This window comes from Anser cygnoides, chromosome 5 (genome assembly GCF_040182565.1).
Source record: "Anser cygnoides isolate HZ-2024a breed goose chromosome 5, Taihu_goose_T2T_genome, whole genome shotgun sequence".
NCBI classification, from domain to species: Eukaryota; Metazoa; Chordata; class Aves; order Anseriformes; family Anatidae; genus Anser; species Anser cygnoides.
Genome location: NC_089877.1, coordinates 30,458,437 through 30,484,855, shown reverse-complemented (window position 1 = coordinate 30,484,855; position 26,419 = coordinate 30,458,437). Strand labels below are relative to the sequence as shown.

The following is a 26,419-nucleotide window of genomic DNA, read 5'->3' as shown; positions in this document are numbered from 1 at the left end:
TACATTTCACAGCTTGCAGTTCAAATAGAACACGTCAAATCTGGAAGCACTTCAGTGTCTGGTCGGCCTAAGACAATCTGGTCTGGTCTACGCCACAGGACAGTCATTTGGTATCACAAACAACACTCTGCACAAAAAGCAACCTCTCTCAGTAGTAGATTCTGGACATATGTTTAAGTATTTTTGATAAACGTGCATCTTTTTGCCAGACAGCCAAAGCACAGAGTTTCTTTATTTAGAAAAAAAGAGCCAACATAGATAACTGGAATATGCATAGCAGAAACACAAGGCTAGAATATTTGTTTTGCTTTTTCAGCGAGTATCTTGTCTGAATAAGAAGTTTTTGTCAAAGTCATTTTTCTCACGGTCTCACACCGACATCCACCTCAAGGATGGGAGCCTCAATGACTGTGCTACCACACAAACAGGAGGCAGCTCTAAAGCCCAGTTTAAAGCCAAATCCTTTACTTACTTTCTACCTGTCTAGGAGGAAAAAAAAACTTGCTGTCTTCTTGCTAACGTACAGTTCTGTAGCTCACATTAGTCTGCATAGCCTCTCATTTGACCAACATACAAAGCTGTAACACCCTCCTCTTACAGAGAGACAAAACAAGTAAAAGTATATCAAGAGAAAAAGAATGCAAGAGAACAGAAGTGATCTAGTAAGAAGTCCAAAAATCCCTCACTATGAAGTAATTCACAAGTGTTGAACAAGCTACGTTCAGCAAGACTAGAAGCTTAACTAATTTATCTGAAATTACACGATTAACTTCCACCACACTCTGCACTCGCCAGCAAAAACACATTTAGCTCAACGCTTGATGTGGAAGAAGCCAAGCCTTTATTTATCAGATTTTAGGAACCATTCTTGTAAACCTCTTGCCCGAGGAAAATCTAAAAACGCGTCTTCGACTACAACAGTTGTATCATGAAGACACTAAGATTCCTTCCCATCCTCTATTTTAAAGTATTTCCTTCTATCTGAAGAGTTTCTATAGCTTCTTTCAGCTAGGAAAATTACACAAATATTCCTCAAACATAAAAGCAGACTGCTCCTATTGTTAAAAGTTAGTTCAGCATTCAAAGTAGCATTATTAAGAACATAGAGCATATACATGATAAATATGCAGGAATAACCCTAAGAATTACTCTATATGTATGGCTAAATGCTTCTTTCCTCTACAGGCAACATTCTGCTTGCCAGATTCTCCAGCATCTAGGCAACCCCAGGACTGCAAGACTGAGAAAGTAAGTTTGAAAACAGCTTGAGGTTGCCGTTTCTACTACTCAAGCTCACAGGCTGAACAAAGAGCTGCTGTGGGTAACATACCAGTGGGCTCAGTATTGTTACCAGATGGGCCAGTGAAGGTTATGGACTCCCGAGATGTATGTGTACACTACGTTGTAAGCATCGCAGCGGCATGCAGCGCCACACAACTAGATTTAATACTGAGCAATACTGTGCGTTCTCTAACAAAGGCATTGGTATTTATTATTTTTCTTTTTTGGGAAAAAGTTGCAGGATGTTCACATAATGGTTTGCATTTACTTTAAATTTGGAGGCTTTGCATATACAATTTAGTTCTTTGTTGTTGTTTATTATTTATCTTCATTGAAGTGCTTATCTCTCACTATCTATATACATGAAAAGTGATGCTAGTCCCTAAGGCCTACTCTCTTAAACGAAAGAAAAGCAAAATGAAGAGTGGTGAATAATCTTTTTTTTTTCTTGCTTGAAAGCTTCTAATGCTTCTGATAAAAACATGGAGTTTGTTAGCATTAGTTCACTTTGTTATTTATCTGAAATCAACTATGACATGTTAGAGACTGGCTATCCTGATCATTTTGAAAATAGTGCCACATATACATGCACAATTCAACAGCCCACAGTGACATGCAGTGACAGCTCAAGGAGATTATGGTGGGGAAGGAAGTAAGAAGTGCTTTTCTGGCAACACTGGTGGGTGTGAGGAGAAGTGGTCTGCTGCATGCATGCTAAATATGGTGGAACATTTAGATACCCTACCTGAGGGGTGATCCGATGAGCAATGTAGGAGGGGTAGGGTTACTCCCTGCATTGTGCCGGCGTCGTACTGCCTGACGCCTAAATGTGCTGCGTTCACGGCGAAATGTGACAGTCTCCTCGCTGGCTTGTGCTGCTGCATCAAGACAGACTTTAGGTCAAAGAAGAACCCATCCTAGTTATGTACAAAGTAACTTAAGACTCCTTTCTCCCCACTGACCCTCCCCAAGTTAAAGAATTGACTCACAATAAGAAAAGTAGCTTATGCACCGACTGTTCAAATAAAGTGCCTGAAGACAGGATCACCAAACAACTGTTAGTAAAAATTTGGTGGGTGCATGCATGTAGGGTTCTGTAAAAATACAGCTAGCTGTTTTGTTTTTCCCAAACCCAAACAACCAGATTTCAAAAAAAAGTCCGATATCCCAAGTCTGTTCTATTTACACAGGGCAGGAAGAGAGACTGATCTCACCATTTCCTTCATTTAACACAATTAAAGGAGAAACTTAAAGGACAACCTAGTAATGATGTCTATTACCCCTCGCTACAAAATTCTCATCTCAGTTTTATCACTTCTGCCAAACAGGAAGGGCTGAGGTTTACTTTATCACATCTCTTCAGGGGACAATTTGACAAAACGGCGGTCGTCCCCCCCCATCCTCCCCCCAAAAGCATGAAGAGATGTGTGTTCCTTTTACAGCAGTCACACTACAGTTTGGAGGAGCAGGTGTGTAAGAATGAGCAAGAGTATCACCCATTTAAGGACTGGTGGGTTTGTTTTTCCAACACCTCTCCGCCCAAAAAAAAAAAAAGGAAGATTTGGTCCAGCAGTAAAGTTACACTATAAAAAGAAGAGTTTTTACGTATGCAAGGGAGTAATTTTTTGTTTGTTTTGGCAAATTCACACACACACTCCCGACCCGCTTAGGATCGTTAAATTTCAGGCTAAACAGGATCATCTTTCCAGTTCTGGATTTGGACTGCTTCACAGTGTGCCTACAGTCTCAAAGTCTTCCTCCTGAACCAAGGAAGCTAATGCTCTGCATTCGAGTTGGTTAGTAGAGAGCTCAGAGGGACGGGTCACAAAGGTTTTGGCAGGCAACTGGAGGAGGAAAACAACCTCACATGAACTGAATTCCAAGGGAAAATTAAAGTCTTTAAGAGGAAAATCATAACTTGGTAGACAAAAAGCCTGTTACTAGACTTAGGAAAAACAATGATTATGTCAGGCCAAAACAAAAAGAGAAAACACAGGGAACAAAGAACTTTTTGTGGAAGGAGACCAGAAAAATCACAGGCAGACTATTCCATGTTCACTTAAGCACACTTCAAGTTACAATATATACCTGTCATTAAACTTCCAAAATTTACTAGTAAAGAATCTAACACTAGTCTACAGGGAATAGCAACCTATTACTGCTATGTACTACTGCCACAGCTCAAGCAATATAGACTGCATGAAATAAGAGTTTGCTCCTATACACAAACCACAGGTTATCAAGTGAATATTGCATATGAAACTTCAATCTGTAACTTGCTTTAAAAGCAAAGAAGCTACATGAAAGGATTACCTTAAGACCAGTATTAAAGTTACAAGCATTTCATTACCAAAACACCCTTAATTCAATCCTTTCCTGGATTTTCAGAAAAACCATGGGATCGATCAACTTCTCTTCGCACCTCCACAACTGGTCTTCCATTCCAAGTATGGATAGGTAATTACTTTTCAGGGTATTTCAGCACGAATTCAATAAAAACAAAGCATTAACCTTTACACTTTATTTTAATATCCAGCCTAATTGCTTCATGGCTCTTACATTTGAAGTACTGGAAAAATGAAACACTAAACAAAACAGGATGAAACATAACTTTTCTTCCTGGTGGATTAAAGCAATGCACAAGAGGCCAGAACTGCCCCCTAATTTCAGATGCCAATTTGTAAAGCTCAGTTTTTCCAGAGCATACATCAGGAGATAAAAACTCATATACTGAAAACAGTTTCTACTGATCCAAAAGCAAGTCCATGCATTTACACAAATCAGCCATGGTTAAGCACCACAGAATAAAGAACAGTGACTGATCTTAACTGAACTGTAAACATCTCAATTACCATTAAGATGGTAACCATCTCCATTACATCTCAATTACCATTTGCAGCTCCTTAGCAAAAGCAGGATTCAACTGCAATTCTTCAAGGCAGCATACTTAACATTGACATCTGTTTTTCTTTTGATATCCTTTAGTCAGTAAACACATCAGCTTCTGCAACAACTCAAGCATAGATTATAGAAGCACCGGGGGTCCTTCCTACACAGCTCCAATTCATCACTAAAATTTTCCTCCTGAAGAGAGGTAGACATTAACCTAACTGAGGCAATGCTCTTGGGGGTGGGAGGAAGAAGGAAAAAAATTAAGCATAACAGAAGATTTAAAAAAACAAACAAAAAAATCAAAATTTGTATCCACTAGGAGATTAAATTTAAACCTGCACAGGCAAACAACTCTGGCATTCACTAGCATTTTTATTTTTTGACTTTAAGCTTTTAAAAATAGGTTTTGGTGTAGCTTTCTACATAATCTGCCAACGAATTTTGGATTTATCTTAAAAGGTTCTGTTCAATACACATCTTCTACATACACAACTCATGAATGTAGCTGGTGACATCCCAGATCACTAAGCAAGTTTATTTTTTCTTTTCAGAAGACCGGAGAGCTTTTCAGCCCAGGAGCTCTGAGTCTCCTAACAGTATGCAACACCTCAAGAAGCTCCATGTTGAAGCCATGACTTAAAAACCAAAAGAAGCTTGCTGAGCAGAAAGGATTACGGTTTGTTTAAAGCGTGGAAAGCCACTAAACTAAGCAAACAGCTTTTTTGGGGGTAAACTAATTCTAAAGAACACAGTTTACATGTGTAATTTTTTTATCCCATGTTAATACAGATTATTTGTGTTTCTACTTGTCTTTAAGGAGAAGGAACAAGCAGTACAGCTGCTCCTGAGCTCCGACGGATTCAATACAAGTCTCCTAAAATAGCCACTAACATGCTCTAAGGGCTGTTTAATCATTAGGGAAATTGCTTTGTTTTAACATAAGCAATCTTCCTATAATAAAGTAACATGTTTTGATGTTTAAAACAACTAAATAGTGCATCTCAGTAGGACAGTAGCTTTTTAAATATATCTCTAGGCTACAGCTCATGCTTCTCTGATGCTTCTCTGATGTTACCACTTACGGCCATTTATTCTAGATTCCGAGAAGATAAGACCTAGCATCTATATCACATAGAACACTTAGATCTAATAGGGAGAGATAACATAGGTTTTACTTTTCTAGTGTAAAAAAAAAAAGTTAAGCCTTTCAGCTTACAGAATGTTTCTGAGGTTTATTTTTCTGCTTTATTCTAGTGTTGTTTTTTTTGTTGAAAAAAATTTCTTGACTTCACTGAAGTGTAAAGTATGAATTTCTTCTGCATGTCACCATCTGTATTTGAGCCCTAAACATTAGCTGTCCTCCAAACTAGGAAAAAAAATAAATCAGATGTGAAGTTCACAAAACGCACATTGGAAACACAAACCTGCTTCCCAGAGATCAGTAAGATAAAAGGTGGGGGCCTAATGACAGCTTGGTAACAAAATTTAACCCTCCCATGTTTATTCCCAATAAATATCAAGCAAGATCTTGTTTTGACTTTTGTGATAATACAACTGTGTACACAAAGACTTATTAAAATCAACACTTGCTCTTTCACTTCAATTCTGATTGTATGTGTAACTGCTGGGTTGGCTTTTTCCCACACTTAAAGACATGAGGACATCCCTTCATCATTATACATTTGGAGTGATACTTTCCCAACAAAAAGACAGAAATGTATTGTGGAGAAAACTCTAGAACAACAAATTATTCGCATCCCTCTGCCAAGTAGCTGGGAATATCTGAATACAGGTTGAACTACCCTGTTTGCGGGCTATACCTTTCCAAAATTTCCTTCTATACTACACGTGTTTTTGATGTAAACCTTTAATTCCTCAGTTTTAGAGGGAAGACTCAGTTTCACACCATGATGTACAACTAGCTTTAAGAAACCAACATGCAAATATTTTCTTTTGCAGAGGAACATTTATGCATACATCCGAAACAGACATTTACATCTCCCTGAGTTTATATATAACTACTCTTAATCTAAACTTAAAGATAGGAACTGATGAGGCATGAGATGAAAAAGCAGAACTTCCAAGTTTTACTGCACTAACAAGGCTCATTTCATTTGGGCTAATAAAAAATGCCAAACCCAGTGGCTCAGATAAATTCTTCCCATGTAAGAAAATTCCTGGAAAGATATGATGTGAAGGTAAGAAAGAAGTAAAATACTGGTATGGAAAGCCATAGAGTTCTATGGATAACAATTGGGTTTGTTTTCCAATGAGACCAAAGTTTGCAAAAAACAAACATAATGGAAGCAATATTACTCGCTTTTCTCAAAAGAAAAAATACATCACTTGAAATCTAGATTGTTTTCAACATTATTCCAATTAAACATGGTTAGACTTGTGCATGGAACCCAAGTGATATTTGCTCATTTCATTTCTCTCTATCCAATTGGAAGTTGTGATCTAACCTTTTTCAACTACTTGCATTGACCAACCCTACAGAACTTGCAACAAGTTCTGAAATCAACAGTTTACAGCTTACGCATTCACATAAGGAATGAAATCTGTTCTCTAACCCTGAACACGCTTTGCCAAACCCAATGGCTGAAATTTTGTCCTTCTGTATCAAGCACCTCTACCTCATTTGTGTTGGAAACCTAAAAAAAAAAAAGCCATACTTCTCTTCAGAAAAGTTAGAGGTACGTAAGATTAACACATTCTGTGTCTGTCAGCAGTAACACAGCTTGGTTTCCTACACACATGCATTTATTAGCTAACATTTTTCTCACAGTTGATGCTCTTGCCAAATTTATTCTCATATGCCTTAATACAATTTTAAAAGCCTAAGTAGACAAAAGGAATTAATTCAGTCTATACACTTCCGTGTATAGTTAATAGTCACGATGGATTATACACCATTATTAAATCTACAATTAAACTTAAAAGGATTTCTTAAACCTATCCAATAAAAAGCAGAGTACTGGTTTATAGTATTACCACTTACTTTGGACATTTAACAAAAGATACACCTTATACCAATTTCTGAAGAAAGACAAAAGTGTAGACGTGGGCAGCAAAGGAGAAACACTAAAGAGTAGAGGGACACCTCAAATACAAAGTTCTGCTGGAAAACAGGGCAGAGGAAAACAGCATACTATTTAGAAAGGAAAGAGTCACAAAATTAAAGAAAAGTGGAAAAGTTAAAGAGAAGCAAAGGAAGTGAAGTCCAAGACTTCAGTGTTGTGGCTGAAATGTATGAAGAAAGTTGGTAAATATTCTTCCAGCCTTATCTCAATTATGTCAAGTCAGTCACTACAACAATCCAAAAAGCAACAACACACTGTCAAGCAGAGAATAACCACAACAATGAAACCATCTGGTTTGAATACTGAACCAAGCTGGTCTATAAAAATGTTTGATAGACAAATTTCCATACCAATACCAAAGATAGAACCAGGAGTCTCAGTTCTTCTATTTCACCGTACTCCTCACTTGCATTATTTCATTATTAATCACAGTTGGTATTATTCACACAGCATTCTTGACTCTAGTGTTGATGTAGTAGGGGTCAAAGGCCTAAAGTGATCTCCTAGTCTGATCCCCTGCCCAATATAACCCCTACATCCAGGTATCAATAGGTAGCAGTATATTCAGGCAGCAGACAAGTGTTCTTATCCTACATTAATCTTTATGAAGCTTTTGATTCTTTCCATTTGGATTTATTCATCTTAAGGAAAAGATGCTTTAAATCTTTAGAACACACAGCTTTTCCAGATTAAGTGGTATTCATTAGTGTATCATATACAGAAAAGCATGTTTGCTTTGAATGGGCTTCTATTAACTACACCATCAAATTACACCTCAGAGCTATGTTTGGCAGAAGCGTGTAGCACTTCATTCCAGTACAGTGAGCTCTCCAAACTGTTCCTGGCTGTATGCCTAGCAATAAATCCAGGTACATCTATGAAAGGGCAGAAAAACAGTGGATTACTTCAATGTAGATGCAGTTTGTTTTTTATTAACTTTATCAGAAATTCTTATGCAACTTGTTTGAGACGAATACTCAGAAAATATATCAACAACAGATGCTGTTTATCAATAAAATCCAGCTATTCTTTCCAAATGAAGTTTAAAATTGTGAGAAGTAGATGCACAAACACCACCAACCTAAGACGTTTAAATAACTCGCTCCCACAGCAATGCAAAGCATTTTGAAAGAACCACTACTTATGGTTTCTTTGGGAGGTCTGAGAGAATTTAACCAAGGTCAAATTTTGTGAGTGCTATTCCCAAGGGAAAACAAACGAAGAAACCAAACAAAAAGATAAAGTTTATTTTTCCCTTTCTTTTTTTTTTTTTTAGTATATGCTCTAATGCTGCAGCATGCATTTTTGTCAAGTATTTTGAATTTCCCTTACGCAGCCCCACAGACTTTAAGTGGAATATCTGCTATTCTGTGCATGATACACTGAAGGAGCACACTTCCATCAAGTAACAGGCAGACTCTTACCAGCAGTATTCAGGGCTTTTGGCAAGCAGCTACACTGCTCTCAGCAGCCACTGCTACAAGCTGGACAAAACCTTGGTTTTTTTTGTTTGTTTTGGTTTTTTTACCCCGCCCTCCTATGGAAGGACAAAATATCAGGAAAGATCATAGTTATTGTGGTCAGAAGTCTTCTAATGAAAGCCCTCATGCTATGTATAAACACCACAGAGGAAACAAAACAGGCAGTACAAAATCCCATACACAATGTACTAACATTGCATTTCACTTTGGTCATTAGTGATGGACTAATTAGTAGATGCAAGATTCATCTATGTGCCATTTCATTGACAAGTGGCAAACCTGCAGACTGCAGAGTTTCATTTCAGCCTTGTGCATCACTCCTAATGCTGTTCTCATCTTTAAACGTTGAAGGGTTACATCTCAGCCCTACTGGGACTTAAGATCCAAAAAAACCTCAGAGTTACTTCTGTAAGACCCAGCATTTACTTCATTGCACACAGAAGCAATGATAGAAACGTTAATGGTAGTACCTCCCAATATTTGGCTTCCTATGCACAATTTTCTTCTTTTTCATTCTTGATCCAAATGCTGGGTACATTCTAGCACACTGCTAGTTGACATCTTAAAAAAATCAGAGAACCTCACATGCAGAAGAACCCTATCTGCTGGCTAATCTGCTTAGTTTGATCCAGTTACAGGAGGGCCCTGCTGAACACACGAATAGCTCACACACACCACTAGATTATATTAACACTGCACATTTTTCATTCACTACCATTTCTAAACTCTTCAGCTTGATTTTTCCCATGGAAAACTGTTTGGTTTAGTAGTGGACTGATAATCCAGAAGACAGACCAGAAGCCGCAGCCTGTGTAACTGCATTAATTCCACACACAGAAAACCCATCAGCCAAACCCCATCAGAAGCATGGAAAAGCTGTACGACACAAGTAATGACTCCAGATCACTGAAACTTGACGCAACATAAGCGTAGTAGGAAAAAGGATATTTTGGTAACAGCTGACATGATCATGGGCTGCAAAGCACTGATCTCAAATAACATTTTTTTGCTTTCGAGAAGATATTATCTAGTGATTACAAGCAGATACGTGAAGCATCTATGTACAAATACATGCAGACTGAGAAGCTGAACAGGTTTCCATTTGCCATATAAAATTCAAGATTCTAATCCAAGCTCACACAAACCTATTTCACTTGTTTATAGGGACGTATTGTAGGCCACAAAATATGAAACAGGACAAGCTGTTACTTCAATGGCAATATGCAATGTACAGAAAGAAAAGTTATTACATGCAATTTTATTTCCAAAAGGTATGTAACTCAAGTACTTAAGTAAGTAAATAAATCTGTCAAATTACAGCAAGCTGTAAAAGAAAGCGGCAACGTAAAGGGTGCATCTTTTACAGTTAAAGGACTGGAGGAGAGCACGACTTCAGAGCAGCTCAAGTTTCACAAAACATCACCGTGCCATATACAGCATTACATTGGTTCTTTAAATGTTTACAGACAGCAACCCAGAAGTAGCACACATCTCACAGAAGCCAGACATAGAAGAGCACCAAGGTGATATTTTCAAAACAGACATTTAACCAAACTTTTAGACATCTACACATCATCTATCTACCCATCAATTCACTAAATAACCTGTAGGAGTAGCTAAATAAAAATAAGCACCTGTTTTAAAACATCTTCCGTTTCATTTTTTGTTATACATCAGCCACATTTAATGAATTTAAGTACAAAATTTTCAAATGCTGTTTCTCTGCATTTTAATGAACTGTAATTCCTTTTCAAATGCACAAGTTATCATCGTTTAAGAAATGAGTCAACCACCACTTCCTGGCATAATAATAAGATAAAAATGAAACTGCTAAGTTCTATCTGCTGAAGGAACACATGTACAGGTTCATAAAGCACCCTGCTTAGTAAAAGATTAAAGGCCATACCCATTACTAAACACATTTTAGCAGTTATATAAGCAAGAATGTACTTTAGTTACTTCCCTGAAGACTTAAATGTAAAATCACTAACTATAATTTCACTTAAGTCATATCTGAAAAACAGGAACAAATTCACTGACTGAAAAAGGGAAAAGAATATCCGTATCAGTCTTTTGGTTACCCAGTGTACATCTGTAACCACTTTGTTTCAGAAAGCTATGATAAGCAACCCATAGAAATTCAAAAATTTATATAAAATAATTAAATAAACCATTCAGCAGGAGGTGGAACCAGAGAACTTCTAAGAATCTGATCCAACCAATATCCTTTAATCTTATGAAAATCTGAAGCAAGTTTATTCTGCAATTCACCCACTACACGTAAATAAAATAATTTCTTAATTTTCTCAAATAGCTTTTATATAAACACACATATCTGATATATATTTACATCACATGTCTTTAAAAACACTCTCAAAAGATGAAGACAACTCAGTAGTGGGAAATACTGAATAAAAAGTTAAAGCATTTTCTTTGATTAATAGTAACCACAGGTAAGACTACAGATGAAAGCAACTTAAGATATAGCCATTACAGAACATTTTTTCCTCCCTTCCAAATCAAGAACTTGTTAGAACAAAAGAACAGTCCCAAAACAAACCAGTAGAAACAAAGGACAACAGGAAAAAATTGTTCAGATAGACTAGGAAGAGATAAACTCAAAGTAATTACTGTCTTGATGCTAGATGTGATCGCATAAATATTAAGTAATGCTAAAAAAGAATAATGGTGGTTTTCTGCTTTCAGAGAAAAAAACAGAATTGCTTACAATCATAAAGGAAATGTTCCCTATTCTATTGGTAATGGGAAGCTTATGATAAGCAAGTGTTATTAGTTATTTGATGTCATGAGGTCTGGAGAACCTGAGCCCAGATGGCTTCTCAAAAGACACCTTGAAACCCATGGGCAGGTAATAGTTGGGTGCTTTCAATGAAAAATACTAGCAACTTCACAATAACCAATACATAAACAAAGTTCAAAGGGGAATCTATTCAAAGGGCAATCTAAATATACTGATGTGAATGACAGCAAAGCTTCCCTGCTTAGGCTGCTACAGATTATATATTTGTAAGATTACCATTAGATGGTTTCAGTTTGTTCTTCCCTGTTATTTCACTCTTTACAAGACCAAGCAAAGTATTTGGCAATATACCTCAATCAACCAAGCACTGATGCTTTCAGACTACAGATGACTGAATGATGTTGCCATGTTCTGTAAAATAGGGTATATTATTCCTCCTCTGCATATCAGGAAAGAACCTTAACAGTTTTAAGATGTAATAAACTAATAATATGAAATTTAATTTTGTGCTGAGGAAAGCATACAGTCAAAACAGTAAAATACATAAAACAGACTTTTTATTAGTTAAACTACTCCTAGTAAACATAGTCAAAGACCTGTAATTTTAAACAAGGTGTGATAAAAACATGTGCTAAGTGTTTAGCTCAGAGTTAGCACTAAACTAGCAACCTGGATTTTTTTCTTAAAGCTACCACAAAACTCTTACTAGCAATAACAGAAAGTCAGAAAGTATTCCTACGTGAAGGGTTTTGTTTGAAGTGAAGGCATCCAAATAGGTCTGAGGTAACCATAAACCAGTCAAATTTGATCAGTAATCAATACACACAGAAGGACTCCAACATCACAGTTCCCCCCCCCCCCATAAAGTAATTGTATTGATTACAGTTTGCTCTTCAGCCAGTGTGGGAATAAAAGAACCATCGGTCTTACCTCCTTGGCTGAAGGCTTGAAGTCTCTTAAGACACAAGAGTCGCTATACTTATAGACAGCCTAAGCAGCAAGGACAATAACTTTGCTACAATTTCATAGGAATATTTATGTCTTCATGCAAAACCATTTTATGAAGCATTTGTATCCTTAGCTAACAAGATCTAGATTTTCTGAAAGGTATTTCCCTCAACAAACAATCCCTAAAGACAGACTGAGGTAGTTAGCAAACCCGTATCACTCTAAACTTATTTAGATCTTCCTATCTTCCGTGACACAGACACATGAAGACCTTTCCAGTTAAGGCAGTCAATCTGACTAATCAAGAAAGGAGACTGAAACATTACAAGTGATAAACAAAAACTACTGAGCTCCAGTAAAATTTTTAAAGAGCCCTTATTAATCTATATTAATACTAGTTACTACAAGTAACTTCAGTCCTCACGTTGCACCAAGCAAAGCAATAGTTACAGAGAGTAGGAGGAAGCTACACTCCTCTCTCTGAGGCAGGAAGGCAAGTGTGTTCTCATAATGAGGACAAAAAAAAATAATCTCAAAGTAAACAGCATTGTATAGCCAACTTGAACAATAGCAAAGCTAAGGAAAACCAAACCCCTAGGAGAATTCAGTTTTGTAATCAGACCATCATAAGAAAGCACAATTCAAGACACAGCATTGTAAGGGCTTTTTGATACCACCTCTACAGAGTTCATTCACCTGCTAGAGTCCCTCTAAGAGGCAACAGTCACTTCAAACAAGCAGTTCTATGTTCTCGGTTTTCTAACCTGAACAATCTTTTAAACAAAAATAGTCTCAATTTTATTGTTAGCTTTTGAAGTAGTACACAAATCGAAAATTTTGACTAATACAGTGGAGCAGGTCTGATGTAATGGCAAATAGTAACTGTAAAATATAGCTCTGGTTTAACAAAGACCACCAGTAACAAATCTGTAACACCTCTCTATATATTTCATAACAGTTGTTTGAATTCAACACATTTCTGTAGATCTTCCAGGAGGGGATGATGGAAATGCTTTGTCAGTTTTACTGAGCAAGAATAGAGAAACAGAAAGACATTTAAATAGAGTTGTAACTTAAATTCATTAACAAAGAGCAGCAAGGTTACTCCTGGTAGGCCATTTACTTACCTCCACTTGCTGATTCTTGCTCTTCCCCTTCAGGAAACGTAGCCTGGCTTGGTAAGCTATTCCTAGAACGAGTGACTGACTCTAAGTGTGAAGCCCTTCCCAGCAGAGATAGCTCATCTAGCACCTCTCCCTCTTTGGCTTCCAAATCAGATTTTGAAGTGGTTAACTGTTTTATGTTACCTGGTGCCATTAGACTATTTGGGTCATTTAAGCAAGCTACAGTACCACTGTCCAGGCTCAATACTCTGGCACGATTCTTGGCACTGTTTGTGCTAGAAGTCCGACGTGTAGATCGTTTTTTGCTAATTCCTTCAGAGCTTACGTGGGCTTTGTGAATATTTTCAGCGTCTGTGCCCCCACGTTCTTTAGCAACGTATTTGGTCTTTAGAGCACTGTACTTTCCCTCAGGAGACTGGCATGAATGGGATGTGGTGCTGGAAGAGCTATCACTGCTGAACTGGTGAGCTGACTGCATACTTGATGTCCTGCTTAAGTCACTTTGATCACTGGAGTCCTCATCATGACAAAACACAGCACTGTGGGGTTTAGTACCAGATACACCTCGGAAGGAAACATATTCCCTGTGCCGACTTGAATCAAAACTACTAGCCCGTTTTTTTCCTGTCCGTCTCCGACTGGACTTGTGGGTAGAGGCCGTTCGATGTATTAAGCTAGAAGACTTTGGTCGAACATCTCCTTCTTTTTGCTTCCCACTAGTTTCTTTACAAGCTCTTGAGTCTACTAGCACAGCTAGTTTCTCACTCTGCTCATCTCTTTGTTCGGCAGCCTTCCCAGGTGTCCTGTCAGCTTGTGTAGTCAGTTCATTGGCGTGTGGGTTCTTATTGGCCTCTTCTGAAGCAGAGGCACTAAGACCTTTCTGACCGTGCAGCTCATCAGATCCATTAGAACCTTTTACCTCTTGAACACCACTGTTAGAGCTCAGTTCCACAGCAGTCCTTTCGCTACTAGTCCTTTTGTCAGTAGTAGAACTACTGTCATCCTCTGAGTCAACACCACAGTCCTTTTTCTTACCATCCTTTTCTTCTTCTCTGGGAGACTCTTCCTCGTGCTCCGACAGCACACTTTCTATGTGCGTTGAGCTAGTATGTTCACTTTTATAGCTACTGATGGTACTGTTAGTGTCACGATCAGTCCCACTGCAGTAGCTTTCCGTTGAACCACTGCTTCTAGTACTCAGGCTTCTCAGACTGTCCACGCTTTTGTCTGCTTTCAATGATTTACCCTTCCCACTCTTAGCCAGTGGTTGAGGGCTGCTACTTTTCAGAATGTCATCTAACTGAAAAACTCCTGAAATACAAGAGTTCTCAGCCAAGGACTCTCTGGATCCAGAAGGAGGCTTGGAAGCTTCTAACTCACTGACGGGATCTAGTCCTCGTCTTTGTTGATAGAGAGGGAAGTCATTCAATGAAGCATCTGGAAAAGCGACAGCAGAGCTAGAAGTCCTTGGTACGCCTCGTGGCCTGTGATCCTTTCTATAGGAGTGAGAATGCAGAGTTATAAGCGAAGCTACTTCTGTATCACATGCACTAGTTTTAGACTGGTCCACAAGCTGGTTGTTCGAGAGGCACACTTTATCACTGTTGTCTCTTGGCAAATCCTGTCCAGAGGACAGTGAAGGCTGGATGGAGACAAACGAGTCATTCGACACCAGACGAAAAAGCTTCCGATCAGTTGCCAAATCTGTTGGAGTATACATTTAGAAATATTCATGTAGAATGTTCATTTAAGTTACACAATTTATTTTACAACTGCTTGTTCATATCAGACAAAGTAAATTGAAAAATCCCTTTGCAAGTACTACACATTACATAACCATAAAAAAAATAACTCCCCAGCACCTGGGCAAACCTGACAAGTGACTAAATTTAAGAACCCATAACACCTGCTTAATCTCAACAGCTACTGAAAAACAAATTCTGATTAGTTCCCTACTACTTCTCTTGCTTATGTGCCTCAGACCTTGTTTTTATGTATCCTGGAGTTGTTTATTGTTTTGTCATTTAAGTTACAAGAGGCTCTAAACCTTGCATTTTGTTTCACCTCCTACATGCAGTGAACTGTTTGTTTCACAAACATTAACGATTAAATAAAATAATCCCCATCAACTCTGGAGTCAAAAAAACCCACAAAAGAATACCACCTTTCTTAACAGATACCAAGTAAACTCACAATTCGTAAAGTTCATCTGGACTATAACAAAACTCTAGGGAGTTACTGAGATTTCTCTGAACAGTGATAAATTCTAGTTTTGAAAAGAACAAGTATTGGCTGCTCTTTCAAAACTGATATCCTGCTTCTAACACTGGCTCTATTAAAGCAAATCCTGAGTATTTGCAGTCAGTTCTTGCTCAGAATCATTGTTTCTGTTACCCATCACAAGATGTCTCCTGTTTAAATGTCCGCCTGGAGGGAACGTCGAGTCAGGCTGTGTTTTCCTTTTTAATAGTGGTACCAAAGAAAGATCTGGAGGCCAGGTTAAGTTACTATAATTCTTAAACTTTTTCATAGGGTGTACTACCACATGTGTGACTTGAAAGACTTCGCGAACAGTTCCATTACTGAGCTAAAAGAAGCTACCTATTACAATAGCACTGCCACCTGTAATATTCTATCTTAAACATACTTTCTGCACTGGATCACACAGACATCACTGGATACGCCTAAGGAACCTAGCAGTCCAACCAGGCTGGCCAAAAATGAACTACAGTATTTCCAGAGTTAACTTCCTGCTAATCAACAGGTACTTGAAAATCAGCAAACAAAAGATTTCCCTATGGCTTTATGTTCTATTTTAGTATGGGTAGACTTTTTCCTGGCAATAAAGCTAAATAGAAAATGAGGTCTGAAACAAAACCGGACAACTAAAGAATGCAAGCTAGCAGTTTTCTTACAGATCAGGAGAACACAATTACTAAACTCTGTTAGCTTGCATATTAGAAGCAGTCTAGAGCGCCAGCAACAGAACTCTGTGCAGGCTTATTTGCTTCACTGAAAAAGCATATCTTATTTGGAAAATATCCTTTGGCTGTACTGGAAAGCAAAGCAATTAGTCTACAGTGAAGTCCATGAATCCCAGGCCACTTTCAGTAAGAGAGAGAGGCAAGTGACATATAAGATAGCTATCTTTCATCAGAAACGAGACAAAATATTTATCATCTCCTAGAAAATGCCAGAACAAGAAACTTGTAGCCAAAGAATAAAGTTTGAAGGATTTAAGCTATGTATCCCAGGAACCAAAAGTAATTAAGAGAAGAAACAGAGAGCTTCAAGATAGTCTTTCTTAGATTCTATCAAGAAATTGCATGAATATATTTAGCATGTTAAGCTAAGGGTCAATTGTAACAAAACACCACGTTTAATATGCAGGAAGAAGAAATTTTACCTTGTTCTTCACTCCCTTCTTTACATAGGCTAGAACTTTGTCCAAGACTTAAACTGATATCATCAGAGGTCTTGGCAGTGTCAGTGTCTCCTGTAAATTTTAAGAAAGAAGAGTACTAGTGCTCAAAATATTGACACACACATCTACATGCACTGCAAGTTCCTCACCTGTCAGCTTTTTACCTTTACATCTTCACGTGAAGGTAAATGACAGTAGTTAGGAGTCACAAGCTCTCATCTTATAGAAGTAAATATTGCATACATATTTTTTTTTTGTGTATAAGAATTGTTTCCATTCAGCTACTTGAACTCCAATGGAAAGACTGGAAAAGCATCTTAAAACCCAATGGAAATAAGTACTTTTTCTTTAAACATTTATCTATTTGAATACTCCTTTTTTTGTCGGCAATAAAAATGAGGGGTAGAATGTGATGAAATTTGTAAAGATAAAAAAGTAAAGGAAAAAAATCAGGAAGGTGGAAAAAAAACCATCTTGTTTTCTTTTGTCTTATTATCAGCTTAGCAAGTTTACAGAAGAGCAACTTTCCATGTCAGAAACAATTCATCTTTTCCTCTCAGAGGAGTTTATAATGTCTGTCCTGGACAATACTTTTGCTTGATGCCAAGTAATCAGAAATAATCAAGTCATTGAAACCTCAATACCAGAAGGATCACTGGTTAAACAGAACTCGAAACTGTAGGAAGAACTCCACTCAAATCACCCCCTTGGCTCAGCATTTACGAGAAAAATAAAACTTTGCTAGGAAAACAGCACATATCCTAGGATATTCTCTCCTAGTGTTTTAGGCACATTATTTCTAGCTTCCAGGTAGATTTCTTCCACTTACTAAATGCTGTACTTACCTCCCCAGAAAGAGTTTTGAGGGTAAACAAGGTAGTCAGTATTTGGAAACAAAGTAAACAACATTATTGGTTTGAAATGCTACCACAAAGCAATTTTAAGTAGCAGCCAAAAGTCTCACCTTTGATTGTTGCTGCTGTTCCCAGACGAGAGAACCCAGATCCAACCTAGAAACAGGGAATTACGTAGAAAGCTGTAAGCTTACAGGAATTACCCAACTGTTTCCTATTATGCATGCATTTGTCTATACACCTAAGGGAGATTTTCGAAGGCACAAAAAGCTTCCAACAATAGCACAGTATTGCAGGGTTGTTTCTGCCTCAGGATGTTTCCGCTGCAAACAGACATGGCAAGACATCTAATTATGCATCCAGCTACCTCACCATTACTTTGTTTTATGACGAACTTGCTTAGGGATTTTACTATGTTGATTTTAAAAACCACAATTTGTAATCTGGAGTTTTCCTTGAAAATACCCTGTATGGGGAAAAAAATTACTAGTGTGGTGATAAACTAATAACTGCTGTTGTGAAGCTGAACGTTCGATGCAGCATCCACGGTTGCCTAAAACACTCAAGGGAAATATCACCTGAATATAAAACTTCTGTTCAAATTAGTAAATACCATCTATTTAGAATACTAAACATTAGTAAATTAGATCATTTTAACCTAATCATTTTTCTGGTATCTTGTTCCTCCCTCTTGTTCCTGAAATTGCAGTTTTTTCTTTTGAAAGCCGTTTGAGTACACAGACTACAGCCACTTCAAGGCAAGTAAACTGCTTAGTGAAAGACTATCATCTGATTTTTAGCCATGTTCAAAGGCCAATCAGCAGGCATATATCTCCTTATTTAAGCACTAACTAGCCATTTAGGATTACAATCTGCCTTTCTACATACCTGCTATAATCTCTAGCAAGTATTTTGTAGGGCACTCCAGAGAACTTCATCTCTCCTTTAATAGTATTTCCAGTATCACCTCTCTCAAAGAGCTTTGATTGGCATGAAAAACAGCATAACTGTCAGATAATTAAATCACTCAGAAAGCGGATAAGCAAAGGGCATTCAAAGGCAGGCAATGAACCCCTGAGAAATTCAAAATAATAAATGGCAATTCATCTTGATTGTATACTTTTTAGGATGCTGTTTTTCAGAAGTCCTTAATTCAAGTGACTCAGGGAAAAAAAGCATACATCTAGTTCTGCCTTAAATTTGCTGTACTTAGAGAAATCTGAGCACGTGTGCAGATTTTATTCAGCCATACTACAGCAGAACAGCTTTGCTATGTGTAATACAGTAGAGAAGCAGAAGCTTAATTCATTTTCTTTACTACACTGTCATGCACATTTTTAGTTAGTCATTTTGCCATATTTCAACTTTTTTCCCCTTCACTAATATGCCTTGCTTTCAGATGCTACAGATGAATGCAATGCATCAGCACATGAAGGCTGAACAGAATTCAGCTGCTTAGTGTTCACATACCCTTTTGATGCTGCAAATTCAGTCACAGGGGACTAGCAAGCACTAATTTTTATCAGTAGCTTTAACTGTGTTCTAGCATCAGCATTAAAGCACACAGCAAGAACATGGATCTTCTCAATACACTTTAACATCAAAACCGTTGAGCGTTGAAAAAGCTATTCCAAACAAAGCCCAGCCAAAGAAACATGAACCTCAGCCTACTCATCTCAGCCCACATGGATCATCACCTCCTATTCCTTTGAACACTACAAAACACTCACTTCAAATGAGAAAAATCTCTTAGAGCCTACCTATGCTGCATAACAAAGCCTTATGCAGCCAAAACACCAACATCAGCATAACACTACGCTATATGCTGCTTGAGCACAGAGCTAATTAGATGGACTCAATGTTGTAATACCAAGCCAAGGATTTCCACTTCATCCAAAAATAGCTTCTATATCTTTAATACAACACTGCACTGCTCACTGTCAACATAATGTTACTGTCTGGCCAGTCAAATCAACTCATCCTCTTGAGGAGTTGGTAGAAGAAAGACGCTACAACTGGCTAAACATCACAAGCCAAATAAAAGGAACAGCACAGGAAGCACTGTACAAGTCAAACGCATACATCTAGCAGACGTAATAAGGAAGCAGATCAGCCTCCCCAGTGAAACTGAAGACAAATAGAGCATAATGAAGCTGCATTGCAACCTAAAAAGGCCAAGTTCCAGCCCCTCCATCTGGTATACAGCAGCCCCTATTTATTGCTTTCTACCTGACCCTGAGTTATCAAAATAGTGAAGATTTTGCTAGGGCTATCAAGAAGTTAGCAGTTTTAGTCTTTTTATTTCCACCAATACATCTTGCTTCATCCTCTATCAAATCAGCGTTTTTAAATTGCAGAGTCTGAACTGCCAGGAATAATGACTTTCAAAAAGCAATTTAGCATGACAAGAGATAATCAATAGTGGAAACATTCTAAGACTTAACAGAAGCCTCCTCAGAAACCAGAGGAACTGAAGTTTGCCAATAAAGTATCTAAATGACAGATCAAACAGAAGTAAGGGAGGGAAAACAAAGAACACACGGATGAAGTTACAGTCTGAGCTATGCAGCGACTCACTGATACCAAAACGATGACAGGATCCCATGACAGCAGGTCTTGGTATTTATATCTGACCATGCTCTGAGCCATTTTGATCTACTAAATCAGAAGAAAGCTAACAGAGCAAAAAGAATACTTTCTGCTATGTTGCCACATAAAATCCAGCTGTTCCTAGAACAAACACAAAATGGAAATGAGCAAGAACTATGCAGCTGGGAGAATGGAGTGCCATCCCAATAAGGCAGTTAAGAAATACAGAAAGGTAGAGTTGCTGATCCTAGTACAATCAAAAAAGAAAGTAAAACTACATTAGAAAAATATCAGCAAAGATTACACTACAGGTTGCAAAGCCAGCAGTACTAAAGCAACAACTGCAAGAGCATTAATTCTTACCTGGTTGTTTGGATCTATTCCAGCATAAGAATTGCGTGAGCTACAGCCAACAGGAGGAGTGGCTTCTCGTATGAACTCTGACATCTCAATCCCTCCACCAGGGTCACTGAGAGAAAGATTAAAAATAATTAACCTACCAGTTAAACATAGAAAAAGTCTGTCTACACTGAGTAGCAATTCAAAACTTTTTTTTTTGTTGTTTTTACTTTTCAAAAGTCAGGAGCTCAAATAAATCCCAGTTCCTTAGATAAATACTGCCAATGTGATGCAGAAACCTCCAGGAGAGCTGGAACACCTCATTTCCTAGTACAGAAACTGCTTGCTTTCATGCAGCTTCACTGTCACTGGCGAGCACAAAAGTGGGAAGAATTAGGAACTCATAGGTATTTGGAAATGCTGGCATATGAAATTCTCTGTCTACACACAGACACACATAACTTTTGGATCATCTATCCAAAAGTGAATATCCAGAAGTCAGAAAGAGTCCTAAATAACACTTTTTAAAAGCAGGGGAAAGACTCAAATTGAAGGGATTTGCCATTACCCAGATCAAAAAGTTTACCTCAGACAGGACCTGCAAAAGTAAGGATGGGTTAACCAAGTAGCCACACACTATCAGTGAAAGTTACTGGAAAGGCACAAAGATAGAGGGCCTAAGGGCACAAGCCACTTCTTCCTACCAGGAAGAATTCTCCTTCAGAAAGTTGGCATGCCCTACCAAGGAGCATTTTAAGTTGCAGTACATATATTATACTGTCCTAGTGATTTAACCATTTCAAGATTAATGAATATTGATTTTGAAGTATTTTCTAGACGAACATCACCAAATTATAATTCACCATAATTCAGTTTGTTTTGTAAATACCTGCCTTTGACAAGAGCAAGCTGGGCCTGTGACAAGTCTACTCCAGCATTGTGCTGGAGAAATAATCCATGTCTAATCCTTCTCAATTTGGAAAAATGAAGCTAAAGATGTAACCCTGTGTTACCTCTGGAGAATGGGAAACAGACAGGAAGCACAGCAGGCCTTACTTAATATACAGCTCATCTCACAGGTGTAATAAATCTGACATGTAATAACTTTTTTTAAATGCAAGAACATCAAGCTAGGATATTACAAACAACGTCAGGATACTAAAGGACCTGAAACACTATTTATACCATAGTATGATATTTCAAGCTGTTATAATCTCAGAGAAAAGAGCACAATGTTGGGGCACAACCCTGGAAACCATTCCAGATCATACAGACGCCACTCAATACCTAACTCTACAACCTGAATGTTCCTGCATCAAAGGGATAACAAAAATAATGTCTGAAGTTAGGAATATATTACATTAGTAAAAAATAAGCCAGCTTAAGAGACAACCAGCCATGAGTCAGCAGAACAATATGGTCCTGGTCCAACTCCAGCAAATCAAAAAAAATTCCCATTTTGGTACAGCTCAGCAGCATGACATAAGCATGCTCTTATTGCTGGTTGTTTACCAAGCCCTTTCTGACCTAATCTTATCAATAATGCTAAAGGAGAATCAGGTAAAAAAAACAAGATGCAGAATTCAGCTTCTTCAATTTCCGTCAGCTGTAGCCAAACAGAGTATGCCTTAAGTAAATATTTTAAGAACATTTAAGGGCATAATAAAAAGTTTAGTTTTAACTAAAACCTTCTTTCTTAATGTGTAAGTTCAGCATATGTTATGACCTCTACAGAAATAACATATAATGCCTTTCACAAAAAGATGAAGTTTCTTCCTCGTTTGAATAATTTATTCAGAAACACTCCAAATGAATAAAGGTCATCCTCTGAAATAGCAAAATAAGGCAACATGAATCAGCTTTCATGCACAGAACTAAGGAGGATAGTTAGGGGTGAGGGAAGGAGGCAATTTTGTTTAAGAGTGAACCTCCAGATATCAGCATAAGCAACAATACAACGCAAGAGGAGTCTATGCACAGCTGCTGTGTTCTGTGACAGCACACAGAAACTAAAGGATTAACAAAAGTTAGTAACAAACAAAACAAAAATGTCTGCAGGAACAAGCAGGAAGTACAGATTTCCAGGATTAACTATTGTACGCCCAGAAGATTCCAAATGCCATTGTAGCCCACATCCTTAAGAGTCATTTCACTGCCAGCATAGTTGCTATTTGTTCCTGCTATCAAGTCCTATAACCAATTTCTAACAGTTTGCTAACTTCATACCTTAGAGCAAATGGTTGCTTGCAAACTGAAAAGAATAGCAAAGAAACAGAAGTGAAGTTACTACACAAACTGAGAAGAGCGAATAAATCATGTCCAGCTACCTGCAATCAAGACTGCTACAGAGGAGGCATCCAAAGCCTGCACGTTTACTATATGCAGCTATTTTATTAGTGTGTCGAACTGAAAGCCTTAAGAAGCTGCCAGCCTAAATCAATTCAGTTTAATACCTGACTTAGGCTGATTAGCTAAAGAGATCTGATGCTCATACTACAACTTTCAGAGAGAATTTAGAACGAACAATTTTGATCTCAGAACAAAGCAGAGGAAGGGCTTCATTCTTTTCTTTTGAACACTTTCCTGTGCCCATAGAGCTCCTTTCCTTCCATCCTGCAGACCCATGAAATCATACCTGAAATACATATGATTTAGGAAGATACTGCCTTTAAGAAAGTATTCTCCGTCATCGTCTGGAAAGCTGGGTGAGGGGAGTTAAAAACCCTCACTGTTAAAAATATCCTCCTCACCTTACTGTTTTCTGCAGGCACTTAAATAGCCCCATAATGGGCCCAGTTAAAGACTGAGATGGACCAGACTCGACTAGAAAAATGAGGTCAGACTAAAGGTAAAGTTGCTATTATGTGAGAAGAATCACAGCATGTACTGAATATGCTAGATCACAACAATTTCAAGTATCAAGAGACTTTTTCTTTAAAGCCTGAAGTAGTAATTTTAAACTTGAAAAAAGCAAAACAACTCCAAGATCAAGAAGAGGTCTGCCAGGCACAGAAAACTGCAAGGAGATAGAAATAGCAGAGATATAAGCAAGAGTTATAGAGATTACAGTTTTTATTTTTTTTTCCTTGCTCTACTTGTTTAAGCAGTGTATGCAACGTCAAGGCAATGAATTAAGAAACCACACGCTCCAGCTGCCAGTTTTCTTATAGGGAAGTATATGTGAAATTCAGCTCTCCCACACTGGCTGATGTCAAGGACAGCAATGTCTCCAAGTTAATGCTTTCTTTATCCTGCTGTAAGTCATAGTAGTCACTGACACAAGAAGCCCAAATGCAAGACTACAAGTTAAATGTTTTAAGACATCTATTTGGGTCCACTGATACTATCTAACGGATTACACTTGCACTGTTTCTTCTACGCAAGATTAGGAGCCTGTATTCCCAATATTTATTTGCTTTAATGAAACCTCACACAAGCTGAAGTGTAATTAACACCACCCTGTCAAGTAAGTATGAAGTCAACAATCGCACTAGAAGTTACAGAACCAAGACAACAACTCAGTCCTATCTTTGAAACAAACAACCTTCTTTCAGAGATATTAACTAGAGAATTTCAAATTCGTAAGGAGTATGAGTATGAGAAAGGGTAAAGAATCACCTCTTAAGACACAGCAAGTTGTTCTTTGCTTAACTAAGCTAAAGTTTTTTCTGAAAGATTAGAAACTCTCCTGAGTTTGATCCTATTCAGACACCAACGTGAACAGATGATAAACAAGCAGCCCACGTAAGCCTACAAATGACAGCACACCATTTTTGTCAGATACCTGAAAGCACTATTTCACAGGTAAACTAAGTGAAACTTCAGAAAGAAAAAAGAGCAGTTCTTAGAAGCTAAACAGAATCCTCAACGCATTTTTTGCGTAGAAACTAGTCTATCACTTAATTCTCCAAAAATATCAATAGGAATATCTGAAGTGGTCCCTACGAGGGTCTGTGTGGGGTGAAAAATCTAGTACATCTTTGCTGACTGTATTACCTGTCTCCCTTATACCCCTCCTATGCTAGGAAAGCAGAATTAAAGAAAAAAACAACAACAAAACCCTATACACAGTTCTTCAAAAAAAGTTTCTCCCATTACTGTTCTGATTTAACTTAATAGTAAGCTAATAGCTCAACATTCAAAACTCACCCTATATCTCCTCTACTGGTTTGAATGTTACCCCAGTGTTCTTGTGAGCTTCCAGGCAAAGATTAGTATATACTGCACATCCCACTTACCAAAAAGTAACTCCGTAATTTCTGCATTGACCTTGTTCCCAGTTCTAGTTAAGAGACCTGAAAGTGGGAACAAGGATCATATAAAGTTAATGAAACTTTAGCTGGCAAGCAGGACACACAGAAAACTAACCTCTACGTCTGAGCTCACAAATGCTTTAGTGTAGTAACTTGGCCCACAATCACTGCTCCTCAGAAAACACAGAGCTTCTGAAATATCCAAAACGTAATTCACAATACTAGTACAAAAAAGTCCTTTGCCAAGTCCTGGCAACTGTTTTGGAAGCAAAACCTACATGGCTTATAAAAAATAAAATCCAAGGATCACATCTAAAACACACATTAGCAAGGTTACATTCACACAGAACAGACCGCTAGTTTACTTCCATGAATTTTATTAAGCAGAATCAACATTAGTATACATTTAGGCAAGCATTCTGCCAAAACAACTTAATTCAGTTTTAGTAGGGTGTATGGTAACCTCAATGGAGTCACAATTGAAGTCAGCAGGTTCAGTTACCAAACACACAATGGAAAAAAGGTCAGGTTATAAAAGATTGATACAAGTTACCGTATACCAGCTTTAAAGGAATCGAAGACATGTTTTTTGCAAGCAATACTAAGCTGAGAGCAGATACAGAAGAACTTAAGACCCATCCCCAGAGAAGCTATCCACATGCACAGTGAAATCCTTTCCTTTCTATGCTGAAGATTTTGAAGAACACCACACGAACACTTCCTTTCGTTAAGCCTCCTCATACACAGGATAAGAGGCTTCTTTTAATTACGTTTCCTTACAGCATAGTGCCTCTATTTAAAAGTTTCATGGTTTTGAGGTGTGTTGGTGTTTTTTTTAAATTAAGAAATACAACTATTTTAAGAGCCAGGACAGTCTATCAAATCCCTCACTCTGAAAACAATTCATAGCTACTAGTACCTGAAACTTGAATAAAGGAGAAAGGTCTTTAAGAAGCTGAGAATTCAAGATTGATTTATTTCATATAGTCTAACTCTTAGGATGCCCTCAAACAACTTCAGCCAAGCAGAGGCCTGGATAACAGAGCTCACAACACATCCGGAGTCTGATCAGACTGGTTAGGTTGCCCTTGCAACCTGATGAGTCATCTTTTGCTCTTCACATAGACTGGTCAGAGGGAAGCCTCTTTTTTAATGCTGGCAACAGCAAAGATCTGTTGAAAGGAATCACCTCCTTCTGACAGTACTTCAGAATCATCACCTTCATTACTGAGCTGAGCAATTCCAGAATTTCTAAGTAGAGAGGACAGTGTTCTCCTGAAGAAAGCCTACAACTGGAATCAAGCATTGCATCTGATCTTGCTTTTGTAAAACTAAGTAAACTAAATCCAGATCAGACATTAATTTTGGTGATAAAATGATTAGCATGTAG

At 37.9% G+C, this 26,419-nt stretch overlaps 1 protein-coding gene across 10 annotated transcripts in view; it reads right to left on the bottom strand.

The window, feature by feature from the left end:
* The window catches only part of PCNX1 (pecanex 1), a 91,595-nt gene that overhangs the window by 52,794 nt on the left and 12,382 nt on the right, over positions 1-26,419 (bottom strand). For 6 of the 10 annotated variants that reach the window (XM_013191223.3, XM_048065081.2, XM_013191211.3 and 3 more), the window contains exons 3-7: positions 20,801-20,906; positions 17,959-18,004; positions 16,977-17,066; positions 13,574-15,274; positions 2,027-2,159 (exon numbers count right to left, since the gene is read on the bottom strand). In XM_013191223.3, the coding sequence (XP_013046677.1) occupies positions 2,027-2,159; positions 13,574-15,274; positions 16,977-17,066; positions 17,959-18,004; positions 20,801-20,906 (2,076 nt within the window). Of the gene's footprint in view, positions 1-2,026; positions 2,160-13,573; positions 15,275-16,976; positions 17,067-17,958; positions 18,005-20,800; positions 20,907-25,014; positions 25,072-26,419 lie in introns of all 10 variants that reach the window. The other 4 variants (XM_013191261.3, XM_013191266.3, XM_013191274.3 and 1 more) reach the window with 3 other exon arrangements.